At 40.0% G+C, this 17,869-nt stretch overlaps 1 protein-coding gene across 3 annotated transcripts in view; it reads right to left on the reverse strand.

Annotated features, from left to right (window-relative positions):
* Positions 1 to 17,869, reverse strand: part of LOC309513756 (potassium channel, voltage gated eag related subfamily H, member 7) — a 77,656-nt gene that overhangs the window by 22,739 nt on the left and 37,048 nt on the right. The window contains exons 4-7 of one of the 3 annotated variants that reach the window (XM_082189745.1): positions 11,822 to 12,283; positions 9,553 to 9,573; positions 8,990 to 9,013; positions 8,532 to 8,746 (exon numbers count right to left, since the gene is read on the reverse strand). In XM_082189745.1, the coding sequence (XP_082045871.1) occupies positions 8,532 to 8,746; positions 8,990 to 9,013; positions 9,553 to 9,573; positions 11,822 to 12,283 (722 nt within the window). The remainder of the gene's footprint in view (positions 1 to 8,531; positions 8,747 to 8,989; positions 9,014 to 9,552; positions 9,574 to 11,821; positions 12,284 to 17,869) is intronic. The other 2 variants (XM_082189746.1, XM_082189747.1) reach the window with 2 other exon arrangements.

Consider the following 17,869-nt stretch of genomic DNA (forward strand, 5'->3'; position numbering starts at 1 on the left):
AACTTTGGTCCATTCACCCATGGAAGCATTTTTTAATGATAAACTGGAAAAGGGTACTTTTTAAGGGGCATGGAACAGAGGCTCTTTTCAATATTGATCCACCGGGTTTGTGTGTCTTCTCTCATCCATGAAACCAGGGGCCTTAATTGAGCTGCCCAAAAGTAAAACTTAAGTTTGGGAGTCCCAGCCCGCCATTTGTTTAAGGCGATTGTATTATTTTAAGCCTTATTCTTGGCCATTTTCCTTGCCAAACAAATTTAGAAATTATTTTATTAAGCAAATCAAAGATAGATTTTGGCACTTCTATGGGTAACATCTGAAACAAATAGAGTAATCTCGGCAGGACATTAAAATAATTAAAATAAAATAAGGAAGGAAGGAAAATGGCCAAGAATTATAACAATGGTTGTATCCCTCCACGAGAGCGTCACTGTACCAGATTGCAGCGCATAATGATATGCTCTTAATAAGAGCGGAGAAACTATTTCTTTAAAGTTTCTATAGAATTCATTTATATATATCCTATATATCCGTCGGGTCCTGGGCCTTTATTATTCTTCAACGTAGAGATTGTCTCAATTATTTCACTTTCTTTAATAGGATCATCCAGATCCTTTGCCATTGACTCTGTTAACTCATTCAATTTTACATTATTTAGGAATGGTGCCAGAATATTATCATCAGAGCAAGTATCAGAATTTGTAGAAATTTGCAACGGATTCTGCAATTTCATCAGGCTTAGTACAGGAATTGATAGACAATCTGCTAGCCCTATTGCCATGTTCATAATATCTTTGGTTAATAAGTCTTAGATTGCCTTCGATCTTATCAGCGATTAAGCTATTGTATTCTCTTTGCGCTTCCTTTATTTGATTTAGTAGTTGTGGGTTTGAGGTTTGTTTATGTTGTTTCTCAAAATTTTGAATAGTGTGTTCTAATTCTTGTTGTTTAGATACTCTCTCTCTTTTCTTGACACTTGCGAATGAAATAATCCGACCTCTGAGATATGCTTTTGCACAATCCCATACTATGAGCAGGGCCGGCGCGTGCACTTCTGCCGCTCTAGGCGAAAAACATTTGTGCCGCCCCTAGGGCTGGTCCGAACAGGGCCACGGGAAGTGGGGGTGCTGGGGGTGCTGCAGCACCCCCTGTTTTCACAGAATTGTAAATGCAACGCATATGTTTGTTCATTAAAATGTATTAATTTTTAGCATTTAGTCATTTATTTGTAATAAACACTTTAAGTGGGCTATTTAATTTTTTTTATTTATATGTTAAATTATCTTTTTAAAACATAAGCGCAGAGTGTTACGTAATATTGTGTGTGTGTGTGTGTGTGTGTGTGTGTGTGTGTGTGTGTGTGTGTGTGTGTCGAAAGAATTTGTCCGCAGCTGCTCAAAAAAAATAAAAAATAAAACCCGTCAAAAACCCCACTGTCAGTGTTTTGTAAGGAACAGGCAAATATGTAAAATATAGCAGGAGACATTTTAATTGTTTACTAATAAAACAGTTATTTTTTATGTCATTGTCGGCTAGACAGATGAAGTTGACGACTCGCGATCTTCGCAGCGCCAGAGAGAAATGCACATTTCATACGAATTACATAAGCAGCGCAGTCTGTTTTCTTTCGTTTTGAATTGTTCTGCTTAAAAGTAGACATTTCAAGCTATCTATATGTCTCAGGTCTGTGAGGCAATATATAGGCCCACGGTGAGTACGGTTCATTTATGAGACGAGCTCCAGGTTCGCCAGCGCCTCCGTGTCCTGATTATCTATTTTCTAATAGCTTATATATTCTTCTTATTTATTGAATCCAGACAATTGGTTGATGAAACATCGATTAAAATTAAGATACAATTAATACAAAACGAAATTAAATTTAAAGACAGGCTTTGTGCTTTCAGTTTGAGGTCTCTGTGAAAGTTTTAAAACATTCTTTTAGTGCCGCTTTAGAGAAATACATTTAAAAAAAAAAAAGCGACTTAGTCCAGTGCGACTTAGGCTATATATGTTTTTTTCTTCCTTGTGGCGCATTTTGACTGATATGCGACTCCGGAGCAATAAAATAAAAGGGACTCCGGAATAAAAGCAGAATCAATAAAGTCAAAAATGTGATGTGCAGTCAGGTTTGAGAGTGTGCGCGTTTTTTGAGGAGTTTTATAGTCTTGATATTGTTTCTTATTCAAAAGTGGTGATGCCCCTATCCACGCTGCACTAGCAATATAAAACGCACACACACATGTCTGTTAAATTAAGCAATACTTTAAGGTAGTCTATATTTTTCTGACTAACAAATTACTGACACAGTAAAGGGTAGATTTAAATTAAGAAAAACAAAATTTCAATAAAGAAAAACAAAATTTCAATAAAGAAAAAAACTAAATGTAAAATTTAAATAAAGAAAAAACGAAATTTAAATAAAGAAAAAAAACATTTAAATAAAGAAAAAACAAAATTTAAAATTTAAATAAAGAAAAAACGAAATTTAAATAAAGTAAAACGAAATTTACATAAAGAAAAACGAAATTTACATAAAGAAAAACGAAATTAAGTTAAATTAAAATCGAGATTAATTTAGATTGATAATAATGGGTAAAAATGCTAATTGCCTATATTTTGTTTCTATTGTTATATTTTCCACAATGTCAAAGCAACGCAGCTTAACCCAAAACACAAGCTCAGGCATGCACTTCTGTCCATACAAACTCCGCTGTTCTGCGCTCTAGCCAGAGAACACTCCCGTTGCAGGAACACTTTAGGCCAAGAGGAAGCAAATATATACATACCGGTATACTATGCGTAGGTGGATGTGATCGGGGATTTTGGCTGTGTAACATTTAAAGCCACTTAAATGAACGAAATGACTCAAATAAAGATTCGTTCATTTTTATGAACGAGATCGAACAAGAGAGTCAGTAAAATTATCCGAACTTCCCATCACTCAGTCATGAGTCATGACTCGTGAGAGCAGGGGGCGGGGCGGCGCGGGGCGGCGCAGGGCGGTGGGGCGGCGCAGGGCGGCGCAGCGGCAGCTCAGCAAATCATATAGCCTATTTTGTGAATTGTTCATTCCTGATTGGCACACATTTTGCCGCCCTTACAAAAGTGCCGCTCTAGGCAATTGCCTAGTTCGCCTATATGGACGCGCCGGCCCTGACTATGAGTGGTGATACCTCTGTAGAGTCATTTATACTTAGATATAATTTAAGTTCTGTTGTGACAAAGGAAATAAATTCTTTATCATTAAGGAGCAAGGCATTTAATCTCCATTGTTTGGAAGTTTGTCTATGTCCTATGCTCCATATTAGTTCCACAGGTGAATGGTCCGAAATTGTCATTGGTAATATCTTCATATCTAGTATTCTATATAGCTCTTCTTTGGGAGTGGAAAAATAATCTATCCTAGAATAAGATGCATGTCTATTAGAGTAAAATGTAAAATCTCTACAATTTGGAAATTTACTTCTCCACACATCTACAAGTCCAAATTCAGAAGATTGGTATTTTAACATCTCTGTTCTGCGTCAGAGAGATGAGTTTCTCGCAAGAAAGCTATTTGACAGTTAGTTTGTTTTAGCTGACACAGAATCATTTTTCTCTTCATAGGGCTATGAAGGCCCTTAACATTATAGCTTATAACCTTTATAGATCCCATTATTAATTATATATATGCAAAAAATAAGGGTAAACGTGCAGTGCGGTGTACCAAAAAAAAAAAAAAAGAGAAAGAAGAACACTCTCAGAAAAAAAGGTACGAAAGCTGTCACTGGGGCTGTACCTTTTCAAAATGTACACTTTTGTTCCTTTTAGGTACTAATATGTACCATTAAGGTACCAATATGCACCCTTTAGGTACAAAAATGTACCTTTTAAAAAGGTACAGCCTTCGTGGTACGGTACAGCCAGTGACAGCTTTCGTACCTTTTTTTCTGAGAGTGAAGAAAAAAAAACCTTTGGGCCATACAGTACATAGGTGTTATACTTTTTAAAACCAACATGTTGGATAATGTATAAGTGGAGGCATTTTTCCATCACTTTTTTTAACAGTGGCAGATCTCAAGGAAACAATGAGACCTGCAAAGATAGAACTAAAGAGAATGTTCTTAGAACTCCAGAACATAGATGAGTCGAGGGATTTGTTTGTTTTGAGTGACAACACAACATTTTGAATAGTGTCCTAGTCAAGGCGAGCTATTCTCTTCAGACTATTGCATATTAAATTACGACGATAGGAATTTCAGCGGTGTCAAGTCAACTTCAGGCTTCACACATTAAGCCTTTAGAAGGGTTAACTACCCTATGAGAACCAATAGACTAATGTGTTGTGACGAGTCATCACCCCAGCCAAAGGTAATGAGTCGAAGAGTAGGGAGGTTGCATCCCACCTGTGTCCATCGTCATGTGGAGCAAATATCTCGGGCAGGGCCCCTCACCCAATGTGCATTGTGTGTATGGGCCCAAAACATGCTTAAACATCGCTTGCGGACCAAACATGTGTCCTGTCCATTGTGCGTTAATGCCAGTGAACAATTTGGAAAGACTGAGAGTGGCGGTGGCTAAACAACAAGACCCATGTCTGTCCAGAGCTGCCACAAAATCTTTGGCTACTGATGATCACACACAAGCTACCAGCTGGGCAGGCATGATGGAAGCCGAATCCCTGACTATGCCTTCTCTGTTTGAAGGCCAGAGTCACATGATCCTTCAGAAATCATTCTAATTGCTGACTTGGTGCTCAAGAAACTTTTCTTATTATTAACAATGTTGAAAACAGTTGTTTTTTAAAAAGAAAGTTCATTGTAAATGTATTTGCTGTCATTTTTGTTAAATTAAATAATTCTTACTAAATATAGGCATCAACTAATATAATATAATATAATATAATATTATATTATATTATATATATATATATATATATATAAAGTAGTGATGCTCCGATTGATCGGCCGCCGATCATGATCGGCCGATATTGGCAAAAAATAGCTTGATCGGCAACCCCCAAAAGCGCCGATCAAAAAAGCCGATCACGTGACGTAAATAACTCGCGCAACTTTTCCGCATGCGCGGCAACACAACAGCAGAGCAGAGCTTGCTTAACAGTGGCAAAATGAGTTCTCCTATGACGGCAATTCAATGGCAATTATAAACAAACTCACAACTGATGCTGGCGCGCGCGGTAAATGACATTCGCGAGAGGATAACAGATCTACGCGCGAGGAAACGGGAACTCGCGAGCTCATTCAAACCCTGCGCGGGCGCATGACATCTCTGCCCTCGCGCGCGCGCATGATCATTCCCAGCACTCTCGCGCTTGATCTCCTCTCGCCTGCTGATTTTGCTCGCTCGAACACTTTTATTTTTGGCAGTCGAGGGGCGGGACTTACTGTTTTAATAACCTCAAATGTCATTGTCATTATTTTATTTTTTGGATCTGATGTAGTTAGTTCCTCAACTACATCCATTGTAGTCTGCCTGACCCCTCTTTGTTTTGAAAAATTATACTGTGCCTTATTTGGAAAAGGTGGCCTACAGTAGCCTTATGTTATCTTGTTTTCTAACTACAATTAAATAAATATTGGTGGTTCTTCAAGATTTTCTTGACTCTAGCATATTTCCATTCTGTGATCGGCAGTGATCGGCAATCGGCAGATCATGATTTTGGTGATCGGTAATCGGTGATCGGCCCCAAAAATGCTGATCGGAGCATCACTAATATAAAGTGACTTACAAAGGAGGAAAACAACAAAGCAATTCACTTTGAGCAGGTAATAATAGGAGAAGTGAAAAGCTCTAAACAAATGTAACAAATTATTATATCATTAGAAGTGCTAAACATCAAAGTGGACGTACATTTGTAAGAGGCAATGGAGGCAAGTTCTGTACACAAGTTGAACTTGATGTGGACAGTGATCAGTAGCCAATGAAGAGAGGTGTACTGTGGGCTCACTAAATTAATGGTACGCTATGTAACTTTGGCCCTCTAGTGGTTAAATAACAAAATTAAAAATTTGCAGGAGAACATTGTTTTGGTTGTGCTTAGGCTCTGCATGACTGTGCGGATGAATATGGTTATCCTACTGTTCATAAAACAGTCACTACTAGGCTTAAGAGATATAACCAGTTTGGATGGAAAGGATCTCAAGCTGAATAGCTGAAGATATTACTGAAGCTATACCCATTAATAGACACAGTACTTCCTTGAAAATAAATGTAAGCACAGCGCTACAACAAACCATAATGAAATGACCCTTTATAACAATAAACTCTGTTAGAAAGCTACATATGGCAGTTTATCAATAAAATACCTTACTCACTTGTCTCCCTGTTGCTTTTACTTTACTTCAAATACCTCTCTCTCGCCATCTCGGAAAAGACAAGCCAATGTTTCTCTTTTTGCCAGCAGATTCTCCTCTGTACGCAATTTCCCACAAAAAAAACATCCCACTAGGGAAAAAAGTTAAATAGTGTACCTTTAATTATATAAATTACTTGTTTTGCAATGTTTTGAGAGAGGTTCCAACATTACATAAAAAAATGACTAAATATGAATTTGGAGAATTGGTTATAACATTTTGTTGAAAGTTTAGGAAGACACATTTCATGGAGGGAGAACTACTTTATGTACAATTTAATTTATCCTGTGGTGGCAAAGCTGAATTTCCAGAATCATTACTCCAGTCTTAAGTGTCACATGATCCTTCAGAAATCTTTCTAATATGCTGACTTGCTGCTTTAGAAACATTTCTGATTATTATAAATGTTGAAAACAGCAGTGCTGCTTCAAATTTTTGAGGTAACTATTTTTTCAGGATTCTTTGATGAATATAGATGCACCCACATAAAGACATTCTCAGACATGACCTTGATTGCAAAATTCTAAAGGATTCATTTAAAATATTGTAATTGATGCAGTACTGTAAATGGTACAAATATTGTAAATGGTACGTCAGCAGCCATGTCACCCTGTAGCCCAAGACCGGTTGCCCACTGAAGCTAAGCAGGGCTGAGCCTGGTCAGTACCTGGATGGGAGACCTCCTGAGAAAACCAGGTTGCTGCTGGAAGAGGTGTTAGTGAGGCCAGTAGGGGGTGCTCACCCTGTGGTCTGTGTGGGTCCTAACGCCCCAGTATAGTGATGGGGACACTATACTGTCAAAGAGCACCGTCCTTCGGATGAGGCGTTAAACCGAGGTCCTGACTCTCTGTGGTCATTAAAAATCCCAGGATGTATTTCGAAAGAGTAGGGGTGTAACCCCGGCATCCTGGCCAAATTTGCCCATTGGCCTCTGTCTATCATGGCCTCCTAATCATCCTCATATTCTGATTGGCTTCATCACTGTCTCCTCTCCACCAGTAAGCTGGTGTGTGGTGGGCGTTCTGGCGCAATATGGCTGCCGTCGCATCATCCAAGTGGATGCTGCACATTGGTGGTGGTTGAGGAGATTCCCCCCTTCTATGTAAAGCGCTTTGAGTGCCGAGAAAAGCGCTATATAAATGTAATGAATTATTATTATTATTATTATTACTACAACTTCTCAACATCAACAGGTTTCTCTCTGTGTTCGTGATGTTTAGTCAGTAGGTGGCGTCTTAACTTGTTTGACTTCATATTGTCAGAAGTAAATTTTTTGAGGCACGTAACAAACTGTGGTCTCTCTTCATTACCAACCGTTGTACTGGTGAATCCGAGGGCAAGATATGCCTCGTCATATTGTCTTTTCACTGCAGCGGACTTGACGGCCGAACTGCGCCGCAACAGCTTGAGACTGTCTACTGGAAACGGAAAAATGAGCGTTGCAAATCGAAAATATGTCAGAAATAGAATGGGTTATCAGTTTACTGTCAGGGATTGTCCTGTTGCGTCGCGCAGCATCCAGTAGACAGCATCACTGATTATAATGGGTTCTACTTCTGGACAAGTTGTTTTGGTATTTGTGAATAATTTTTACATTTTACTAATTATGTTTACCTGGCACTAGCAGTCCTTTCACAAACTTGCTTAGTGCATCATCATGCATCGTTAATTTATTTTACAGGGCTCCCAGCAATACTCAATTCTTATTCTTCAACCGCTCCATCTAGTGGTCTGTTATTGCCCGACAAAAAACGCTACAACCGATAACAGACCACTCAAGCGGGTACTGCGAGTCCTGAGGTAATAAATGTCAAATTAATCAAATGGCTGGATAATAAGCGGGACAATTACGCAGTGGGGGCTTGTATCACCCTGAAGAGGTTTCTTTTGCATAACAATCTGCTGACTGTACAATATCCCTTAGCCTTGTCGTGCCCCCCAGCTTGGGAACCACTGATATAGTATGTGTGTGTGTCTGTGTTAGTCCTGTCTTTTACTTTTACTCCCAGCTGCAGGCCTCTTATTTCTATAATTATTAAAACAACCCTTTATATGTCTGACTTTCCAATAGAGAGACACTAATGTAGTAATTTAATAGTAATTAATAGCCTTTGTGAAAGCACTTTGTTGACTCCACTTTGTTTGGGTGTTGCATTTATAATAGTAAACATCTCTCACCTGTGTGACCTTCTCTGTGACGTTGTGTGTCCGATCTTTGACCTTTGGTGCGATGATGGTTTTCTCTGAGGAATGCGGAGAGGATGCCCGCTTGTCATTGTTCGTCTCTGAGAAGTTCAGAGTGATGAGAGGGATCTTGTTGATGGTGCTGTACTTGGTGAGGTTTGAGTCAGACGTGGAGCCCAGAAGGCTGGACTTGATCTGATTAAATGGACCTGAAGCACATACACACAAATTATGAGCAATGTACAATTCTTTCTCATCTAGCAGGACTCACATTAATAGTGACATCAACACTGTTTATTTTAAGAATCTGCATTTCCAGACCAGTATTATTAAAATCATCACTAACAACAACAATTGCAAGACAATTGCAAACACAAATACAAAGACAGCAGACGCACAGACGACAGAGACATGCCAACGATTAAATCAAAGAAGTGAAGCTCTAGCCATACCCCCAGCCATCCAAGAGCGCGACACTAGCCAATAAGAAGAGAGCGAAAGAGAGAGGGAAGGGGAGCAGAAAATGATTTAACTTTTGAAAAAGTCAGGAGGTCAAAGGTTAGGAGAATCTGGTATCATCTCAAGAACTTTACTGATGTAAACAGATCGCTGAACTAAAATGGTCCACAGTCTTGTAAATTGAAAAGATTTATGATAAGAATACTACAAGAATCTTAACAATCCATTCTCCTGTGAAAACCATGTAGGTTCAGAAAGAGAGATTTAGAAAAAGAAAAGGGAGAGGAAGAATAAAAAGACAGAAGAAGCTGCAAAAGCTGAAACTTAGTTCTTAAAAAAAGTGATTTCTATCCCATGCACTTTCATGTCACATAAGACATTATGCATGCAAATGTCTCCTCTGTCCCTCTGTCACACGTACACTTATTTATCAGTATTTCCTTTGAAAGTATTCTGTGATTGTAAATTTGATGCATTTCGGGAGCATTCAGTGTAAGCCCGAGCATGCTTTATACAGACAGGCAGGCAGGCATGTGCTGAGTAACAGCTCTGTTACCTTTAATACTACGCCCATTATCTGAGAGAGCAATAGATCACAGATGGACAGGGTGAAAGGAGAGAAAGACAGTGAAAGGCAGTCAAAACCATCAGTGATAGGTGAGATCTATTAGGTTTTTAAACTGTGTGTGAGATGTACCTAATGGAGAGTAGGTTCATAAAGACAATAAATAATTTAGGTGGTGAGTCAACCACTTAAAACGGATCATTTCAGACAGAGGGTGAGAATGACTGTTGAAAATAATGACTGTTTTGTTTTTTGTGCAATTTGTTAAATTAAGATTATAAGAGAACCTTAAGAACAAAAAAAACAAAAAAAAACAAATCCATATCATGACCCCATTTAAAGTGGAATTTTTGCTCATATAGCAAATGTGGTTAAGGTGTCTAATTTTAAGGTGTGCTTGTAATTATACATACATAAATACTTAGTAATATTAATGAACTAAATGTACTTTCTATAGGGTTACGATTAGTTGCATGTAATTATGCATAATTTTTGTTATTACTATAGTAACTACATGTAATGTGTAAAAAGGACACTAAAGTGTTACCACAAATGTACGCTTTCATATTTTATATTATGTAGAGACCACAAGTTTTAAATTGTGCTTAAATGATAATGCTGTGAGATGGTTTACTGGAAATCTTTTTCCAAGTTGTATTAAATATTTTGGTCAATAAAGAACCTTAGTTTTGACAATTACAAATCAAAATTATCACATGAAACAAAATGATAACATTAAAACAAAAGGGTAAGACTCTATATAGATTTGTATATGATATGTAAATGTGTGCATATTTAATATGATGGTCTTTTTCCATATCAAAATGTATATTTTATATGGCACGTTTAATTCAGATTAAAAGCAATGGATACCAGGGTTATAAATTGAATAATGGTACTTCATTAAGTATTATTTTGGGGAATTTATTCTAGAGTACTAATGAAACATGCATTTTTACGTCAAAGTAAAAGGCCTTCAAGTACAAGCTACATATTTCACTGGTTATTATGATGGGAATCTATAATCTTCTGTAAAAGACATATTTTTGTCTGTTTTACTAAACTAACAAGTCACTGTGAATTTCACTGCACTTTTATTTAACAATAAAATCAATGTGGTGAGGGGGGCGTGGTCTGCAGCGGGGGAACAGGTGCGGAGACGAGCGGTGATGAAAAGGTCAAGTGAATAATGACTAACACCTGTCTCTAATTCTAGTAAATGGCAGAGAGACGGATATAAACACCCGCACACCTGGGACAGGGGGAGAGAGACCTTTTCCCCATGGAATGTTATATTGTGCTTGGTGTGAGAGAAGAATCCCTGTGTGGATTTTTTCTGTTTAATTTTGGAGTTAATAAAGACTCCGATTTTCTCGCCACCTTGACTTCTTTGTCATTTTTTTGGAACCGTTTACAATCAATTTCAATTGGCCTCAGAGCTATAGTCAATCGTCCTTGTGAAGATATATCTCTACAGTCATGGCAACATTTTATACCTTTGACCTAAAGCAATGCTTTTGAATTAAGTTATAGCTATAATTTCATAATTTAATTATAGCAGTTCATAACCAATGATATTCAAGTGCCAAACAACTATAAAACAAGCTGCAGTTGAATTTAATGCTCAGTAATTTCAGGTAACACATTTCAGGATATAGGTCAAAGTTTAACACCTGCCGTCCCCTAGAGCCTTACAAAGTCAAGGCATTGAGAAAATTATTCATTTTAATGAGGAAAAAAACTGCCCTGTCTCTTGATTTCATCAGTCAGTTTCAAGGGCTAAGAAAAAAAGATAATTTTTTACTTTTAAATATTTAAGTACAGTTAAATGTGGAAACCTTAATTTGACTCGAGTATATTTTTGGCTAGATACTTTGAGTAAAAGTCTGACACTGCACCCATAACCAAGTATAATTCTCACTTATCTTAAGGGTAAAATCTTACCCTATTCATATGTAGAACCTTCTTTTTTATTTAAAAAAGTTTCTAAATTAATAGCAGCATACATATATAGGATGATAGAATTGTAGTGGAAATTACAATGGACATATATTACAATGGATAAAATAGGATCAACAGACGTGAATAGAAAGACCCCACAAAGATGAGTTAACAGTGTGCATATACTGTATGTGTGGCTGTTTTTAATTTCTGCACCTTCCAGTTCATTGTTTGCTGTGATTTTACCAAATCAAGTCACATTATTAGAACCACAAACTAAATCTGATTGTATATTGTGTATTTAGAAACGTGTGCATACCTTCGCTAGCATGGCGATCACGGTACATCCTCTGTGTGTGCGTACTGAGTCCTTCTAAATCTTGTGTAGATGATGGTCTCCTAAATGTGCACATACTGGCCTGTGATGCCATCCTGGATGCAGTCGCCAAAGGCTCCTGGGGGTCCATCCGTTCCCAGGGGCCCCGTGGAGACGAGTGATCCTGTGGCCCTGAGATCGGCGAGCATGACCCCAGACAACTCTGGCCAATCAGAGCCCGGGTGTCATTTCCATAGGAGGGGCTACAGCTCTCGCCGGTTGGTGGATGGAGTTCACGTGGAGAGAGGGAAAGGGAGAGAGATGACGAGCAGGAAGAGCGTTTCTCATTCTGATCAGCCGAATGAATGGTCACCTCATCCGGGTCTTCTTGGGGGAGGGATTGCTTACTCACTCCTAGCATGCTTAGTGGGGCAGGCAGACGAAAACGGAAGAAACGTCCTTTTTCTACAAAAAAGTGACAGAGGAGTGACAAAGTGACACCAGGAGTTCAGGTGAGGTAACCAGAAAGAAGCATTATTTTATTATATTGTATAAAATGTAATAAAAAAATGCATGTCCTTCTCCAGGGTTGTAGATTAATGGGAGCTTGAGTAATTCAAAATACAAGATAAGGGGCCCTGTACAATTAAGGGAGTTTTTGCGATAGCACAAAAGATATTTTAAATGAACTCTTAGAGATTTCTGTCCTTCCATTGACAGTCCACACAACTACCAATTTATAGCTTCAAAAAGTTCATACAGAAATTGTGAAACTATTCCATATGAATTGAACAGTTTAGTCAAAATTTTCTAAAGAAACTGGATCGCTTTATATGATGAACAGATTGAACTTTTATTCACATATAAACATCAATCAGCAAACATAGACAAAAGTTCAACCGTACTTGTTTGATGCGCGAGAACAAACCTCATTGGTTCTTGCAGAAGCTCAAACATACTGCGTTACACACGAGAATGAACCTGCAAACATACTTGAGCTTCCATTTACCATATCTGTTGTGTGTGGTGATGAATGTTTATATGTGAATAAAAGCCTAAATTAAATACAAAGTTCTATCATGAAACTAGATGGCGGAGGCATTTTACATTTACATTTACATTTTACATTTACATTTATTCATTTAGCTGACGCTTTTATACAAAGCGACTTACAATTGCTATATATGTCAGAGGTCGCACGCCTCTGGAGCAACTAGGGGTTAAGTGTCTTGCTCAGGGACACATTGGTGTCTCACAGTGGATTCGAACCCGGGTCTCTCACACCAAAGGCATGTGTCTTATCCATTGCGCCACCACCACCCCTAGGCTGATAGGTCCTTAACTCAATCTGCTTGCAATCACATCATTCTCTATAGGGCACAGCTGATTGGTTCCTGCTATAGCAGCATTTGGTCAGCATTTGCTGTAGCAGAGCAGCACACTTTCAGAAAAAGGCTGTTGAGACAAAGCCTCCAGCACCATGGAGAGGTCCCACTCTGGAACCGCTCTTCTAGTGACTGGAAGAGAACGATATGCGCCCTTCATAAATCTAAATATAAGAGGGTGTTGTGCACCACCGTAGCAGCCTCAAACCCAACATGACATGATAGCCACTAAATAGACCTTAATAGTAGAGAAAGATTTTCCAACATCCATAAGGTCTTGCAGAAAACACAAAATATCAGAAACTGAGCACTGATATGATACCACCCGGCGCCCTTCACACCACTCCTCAAACACACGCCACTTACAGTCATAAAGGGACTGTGTAGAAGAGGCCCTAACATTCTGAATAGTGTCAATAACCAGTGGGGGGAACCCCAGTGTGTTTAAGTTTGACCTCTCACGGGCCAGGCACAGAGGGCAAGCCTGTCTGGATGAGGATGGTAATTTTCCCAGTTCGCTTGGGACAAGAGGTCTGAGAGTAATGGGAGGGGCCACGGCTGGGCATACAGCAGAGGAATAATCTCTGCGAGCCATGGTGTTTTGGGCCACCTGCTACCAAAATCAGTCAGGCTTTGTTCTCTCACCCTGACCAGAGTCAATGTTAAAAGGCAAAGGGGAGGAACTGCGTAGAGCAACATGTTAGGCCACTGATTGGCCAGTGCGTCCACGACGAGGGGGCATCCTCATCCAGTAGCGAGAAGAACATAGGACAATGGCGTTTTCACGTGAGGCAAAGAGATCAACGGTAGCCTGGCCCAATCTCTCCCACAGCAGACTCAATATCTGAGGATGGATGCGCCAGTCTCCATAGAGTGGGTTCCCCCTCGACAAGAGGTCTGCGCCCCTGTTCAGTATGCCCGGGACATGGGTCGCCCGTAACGACAGAAAGTGCCACCAGCTCCATATTAATAGCTTGTGAGCTAGAGCATGAAGCTTAAAGGAGCGCATCCCCCCTTTGCCGTTGATATGTGCTACAGCTGTGGTATTGTCCCAGCATACCAGCACGTGATGCCCCTGCAAACGGGGCAGAAAATGATTCAGAGCCTTCCACACAGTGAGGAGCTCCAAATAATTTAAATGGGCTGAGTGAAGTGTGCTTGGTCACACACCATTTACAGTTCTGCCCTCCTGGGTGGCTCCACACCCTGTTAAGGATGCGTCTGTTGTTACCACTTTCCACAACATGATCGCCCGAGGGGGGTCCGCATTCCTCCAGTGCTGTGCACGAGTGCGTCACTATGACAGAGCGGCACAGATTGCTTGAAGGGCTGAGATGGAGAGATAAAACCCACTTCATGAATGCTGTCATTCAGCCTGAGACATGTGATATTGTACCCTCACTCCTCTGAATTGTGAGAGGCAATTCGTTAAGGAGAGAATGTACTCTCGCGAGAGATGCGCACGCATTATAAATGAAGTTCCTAAATGTAAGTTAGGGAGGAGTGAGCCAATCTAATCTTTCAATCAACAGCCTCTCTCTAGCATCAGCTGTTCCAGCACCTCTCCCTTTCCGAATCGTTGTGTGATCCTTCACGTTTTTAACCATGGAGGCTCTTCCATTCGGATTGCAGTTTGGGCCCTCCTATCCGAACAAGCGGACTGGAGGTACCAAGGATTGTATGTCCCTTGAGTGCAGCGGGCCCTTATGCGTTTACGTGATCTAAGCCCCCGCGTCAGAAGGACGGTAGTTCTGCATTTTCTCTATATACCGTAGGCTCCCTCTTTCTGCGGTAGGGAGGTTCGCTTTGGATATCAGTGGCCTGTTTGCCTAGGGACAAGTACCTCCTCCTCCGTCTGTGACATCTGGGAGCCCCATGATCATTTGACTTCATGGGGCTCCATGTCATGGACACTGAGGCAGGGCATTCTCCAGCCTCATACTCAAACCTCCAGTCCCAAGATACTTTTGGGGGGTATATCAGACCTTGAGTTGAAGATGCTTCATCGAGCCCCTCATTAGCGGACAGCAGGTCAAATAATTTTAACCTAATATCTTAAAGATTTTATGGGCAAACAAACTCATTAAATGAAGTTCCTAAACGTAAGTTAGAGAGGAGTGAGCCAATCTAATCTTTCAATCAACAGCCTGAGTATATAAGCAGCCGCGAGCTAGCATCAGCTCTCTCTAGCATCAGCTTATCCAGCATCCCTCCACCTCCCCAAACTCCACCTTCATCTTAGGTACCTTGCCCTTCCTAATCATATCCTACATTTTGCCACTGTGGGGGGTATATCAGAGCTCGAGTTGAAGCTGCTTCATCGAGCCCCTCATCAGCGAGCCAAATAAGTTTAACCTAATATCTTAAAGATTTTATGGGCAAACAAACTTCTTAATTGAATTCAGCTCAAAACCCAGAGATATAACATTCTGAGCGGGAGTGAATTTGCTTTTGCCCGCATTCACTCTGAAGCCTAGCGCTGTGATGTGAGCGAGCAAACGAGCAGTGTTTTGCATCACTTTCTCTCTCGAATCGGCTATAATCAGCCAATCGTCTATGTATGTCAGGATTTTGAGCCCCGCTATTCTCAGCGGTGCTAAGCCCGCCTCCGCACACAGACAGAATGCTCTCGGACTAAAGCCGCCTTTCCACTGCGCACGACATTCGCATTCGATTGTCGCATTTCGCCCCCTGGTGTCAGTCGCACTGAACTTTGAAATTGGTCGTGATGCAACCGTTACCCTCCGCTGTTCACAATGGTAAAATTAATGATTTTAATGAATGTAATGCATGCATGAATATATCCACACAAAACAAATGACCCTCAATACATCTTATATATAAAAAACAGTCGATTTTATAGAGCTAATCAATATAAATATTGATTTAATAATGATACAAATATTTTTTTCAGCCATAATTATTAATAACCGTCATTTTGCAGGAATAGCGTTTACATTAAAGTATTAAAATATTGGTAATTCTAGCTTCGCGCTCATAGTTTTGATTAGAATACATCACATACGGTCGATCGGTCGCATACGGTCTAGCCGCAGAAGTTCAGATATTTCAACGCATCCGAAGCTCAAATCGGATCCGAAATTTCCGCATACGCATATGATCGGAACTCCCCGCAGCTCCCGTACGTCTCTCCATAGGAAATGAATGACTTCCGGTCCGACGGCTGTCGTTTGTCGTTTGCAGTGGAAAGGCGGCTTTAGAGATAGCCCGAAAGGAAGAACTTTGACATATGCCTTGGTAGGCAGACAGAACCGTCCTTCTTTCTTTGGAATTAGGAAGGGGGGGCTGACCTCGCCGACAGATAGCAGGGAGGAGACGTTGAGGGCTCTTACAGCCAAGGCCGAGGCTGTATAAGAGGCCTGGTGGATGGACGCAAATGATAGTAAATGTAAATGATAACAGAATTTAAATTTTTGGGTGAAGTAGGGTTGCTTCTAGGTCTCAGCCCTCAGGTGAGGGGGGCAGCAATGAGGGTCATTGCATTTTTTGCATAGTCTCAGTGTAGGAATAAAAAGAAAGTAGAATACATGATTATTAACAGCAGAACTAATGATAGTAGTCGTCAAACAAAGTTACTCTGATGGGAACAATGCAGGAAATCCTCTGCAGCCACATGGTCCTACACACACTGTGAATCTTTAACAAGAACTGCCTGAATGTTAAAGAAGCAGAAATGTCTCTGTTGTAGGGAAAACTGAGACATCAATAAAATTCAGAGAGAAAGGAGATGAAACATGCATTAAATTCGAATTCTCTCTATGTCTCTTTCTCCTCTGGAGGGCAAGACAGCCCTAGGACTCCACATGGATTTTTATTACCTGAGCTTCATACCAACCAAAAAGAAAATACAGCTAAATTATTTATGGACCAGTGAGACCAGCTTACTATATTACATTATATTAAACATTATCTTATTGGCACTACCACAACACTGGGTGTAGGAGAGCTTCTTGAAAGTTTGATGCCCAACAAAATCATTACTGGTGTCCTAGAAAAGCTCATGCCATCCGTTTCTGTTGTATTTGTGTAGTTGACATGACATTTCAAGCAGCGTCAGCAGTTTTCTTCAGTCTGAGGCTACATCTACACTTATCTGAATACATTTGAAAATGCATCTTTTTCTCGACACTTTGGCCTTCGTCTATACTGAGACAGCTTGATTGTGCCAAAACACCAAGCTCAGAGCCCTCTCCTTGGACAGCACGCCAAATACGCTTACTCTTTTGAACTTGTGAAAAGAAAATTAAAGCGTTTTTTGACCTTGGGTGCATGTAAACCTTTTGTAGGAGACCTCCAAAACAACATTAGGAACCTTTAAAACAGCATACAGGGACACACACTATTATTACATATTTTATTTAATTCAAAAGCTAAACGAAGTTATAAGGCCTTGTACATTATTATCAAGAACCTATATTTTTTTATCTCTGCATTGTGATTTCTCAATTTCTCAGTTTCTCTCTGTCTGTCTCTTCCCCTGGGGTTTCAATACCACGCCAGCATTAATTAAAAGTCTCCAAACTGGGCTATTTATATCACTCCTTCATCAAAACAGCCTAATGCATCCCACAAAAGAGGCTTTTTTGAGTGGGAGATCCTTCAATCTTTATCAGAGTACCTTACCTAATAAATCATTGACACAATC

Source organism: Leuciscus leuciscus (genome assembly GCF_965113295.1).
Source record: "Leuciscus leuciscus genome assembly, chromosome: 14".
NCBI lineage: Eukaryota > Metazoa > Chordata > Actinopteri > Cypriniformes > Leuciscidae > Leuciscus > Leuciscus leuciscus.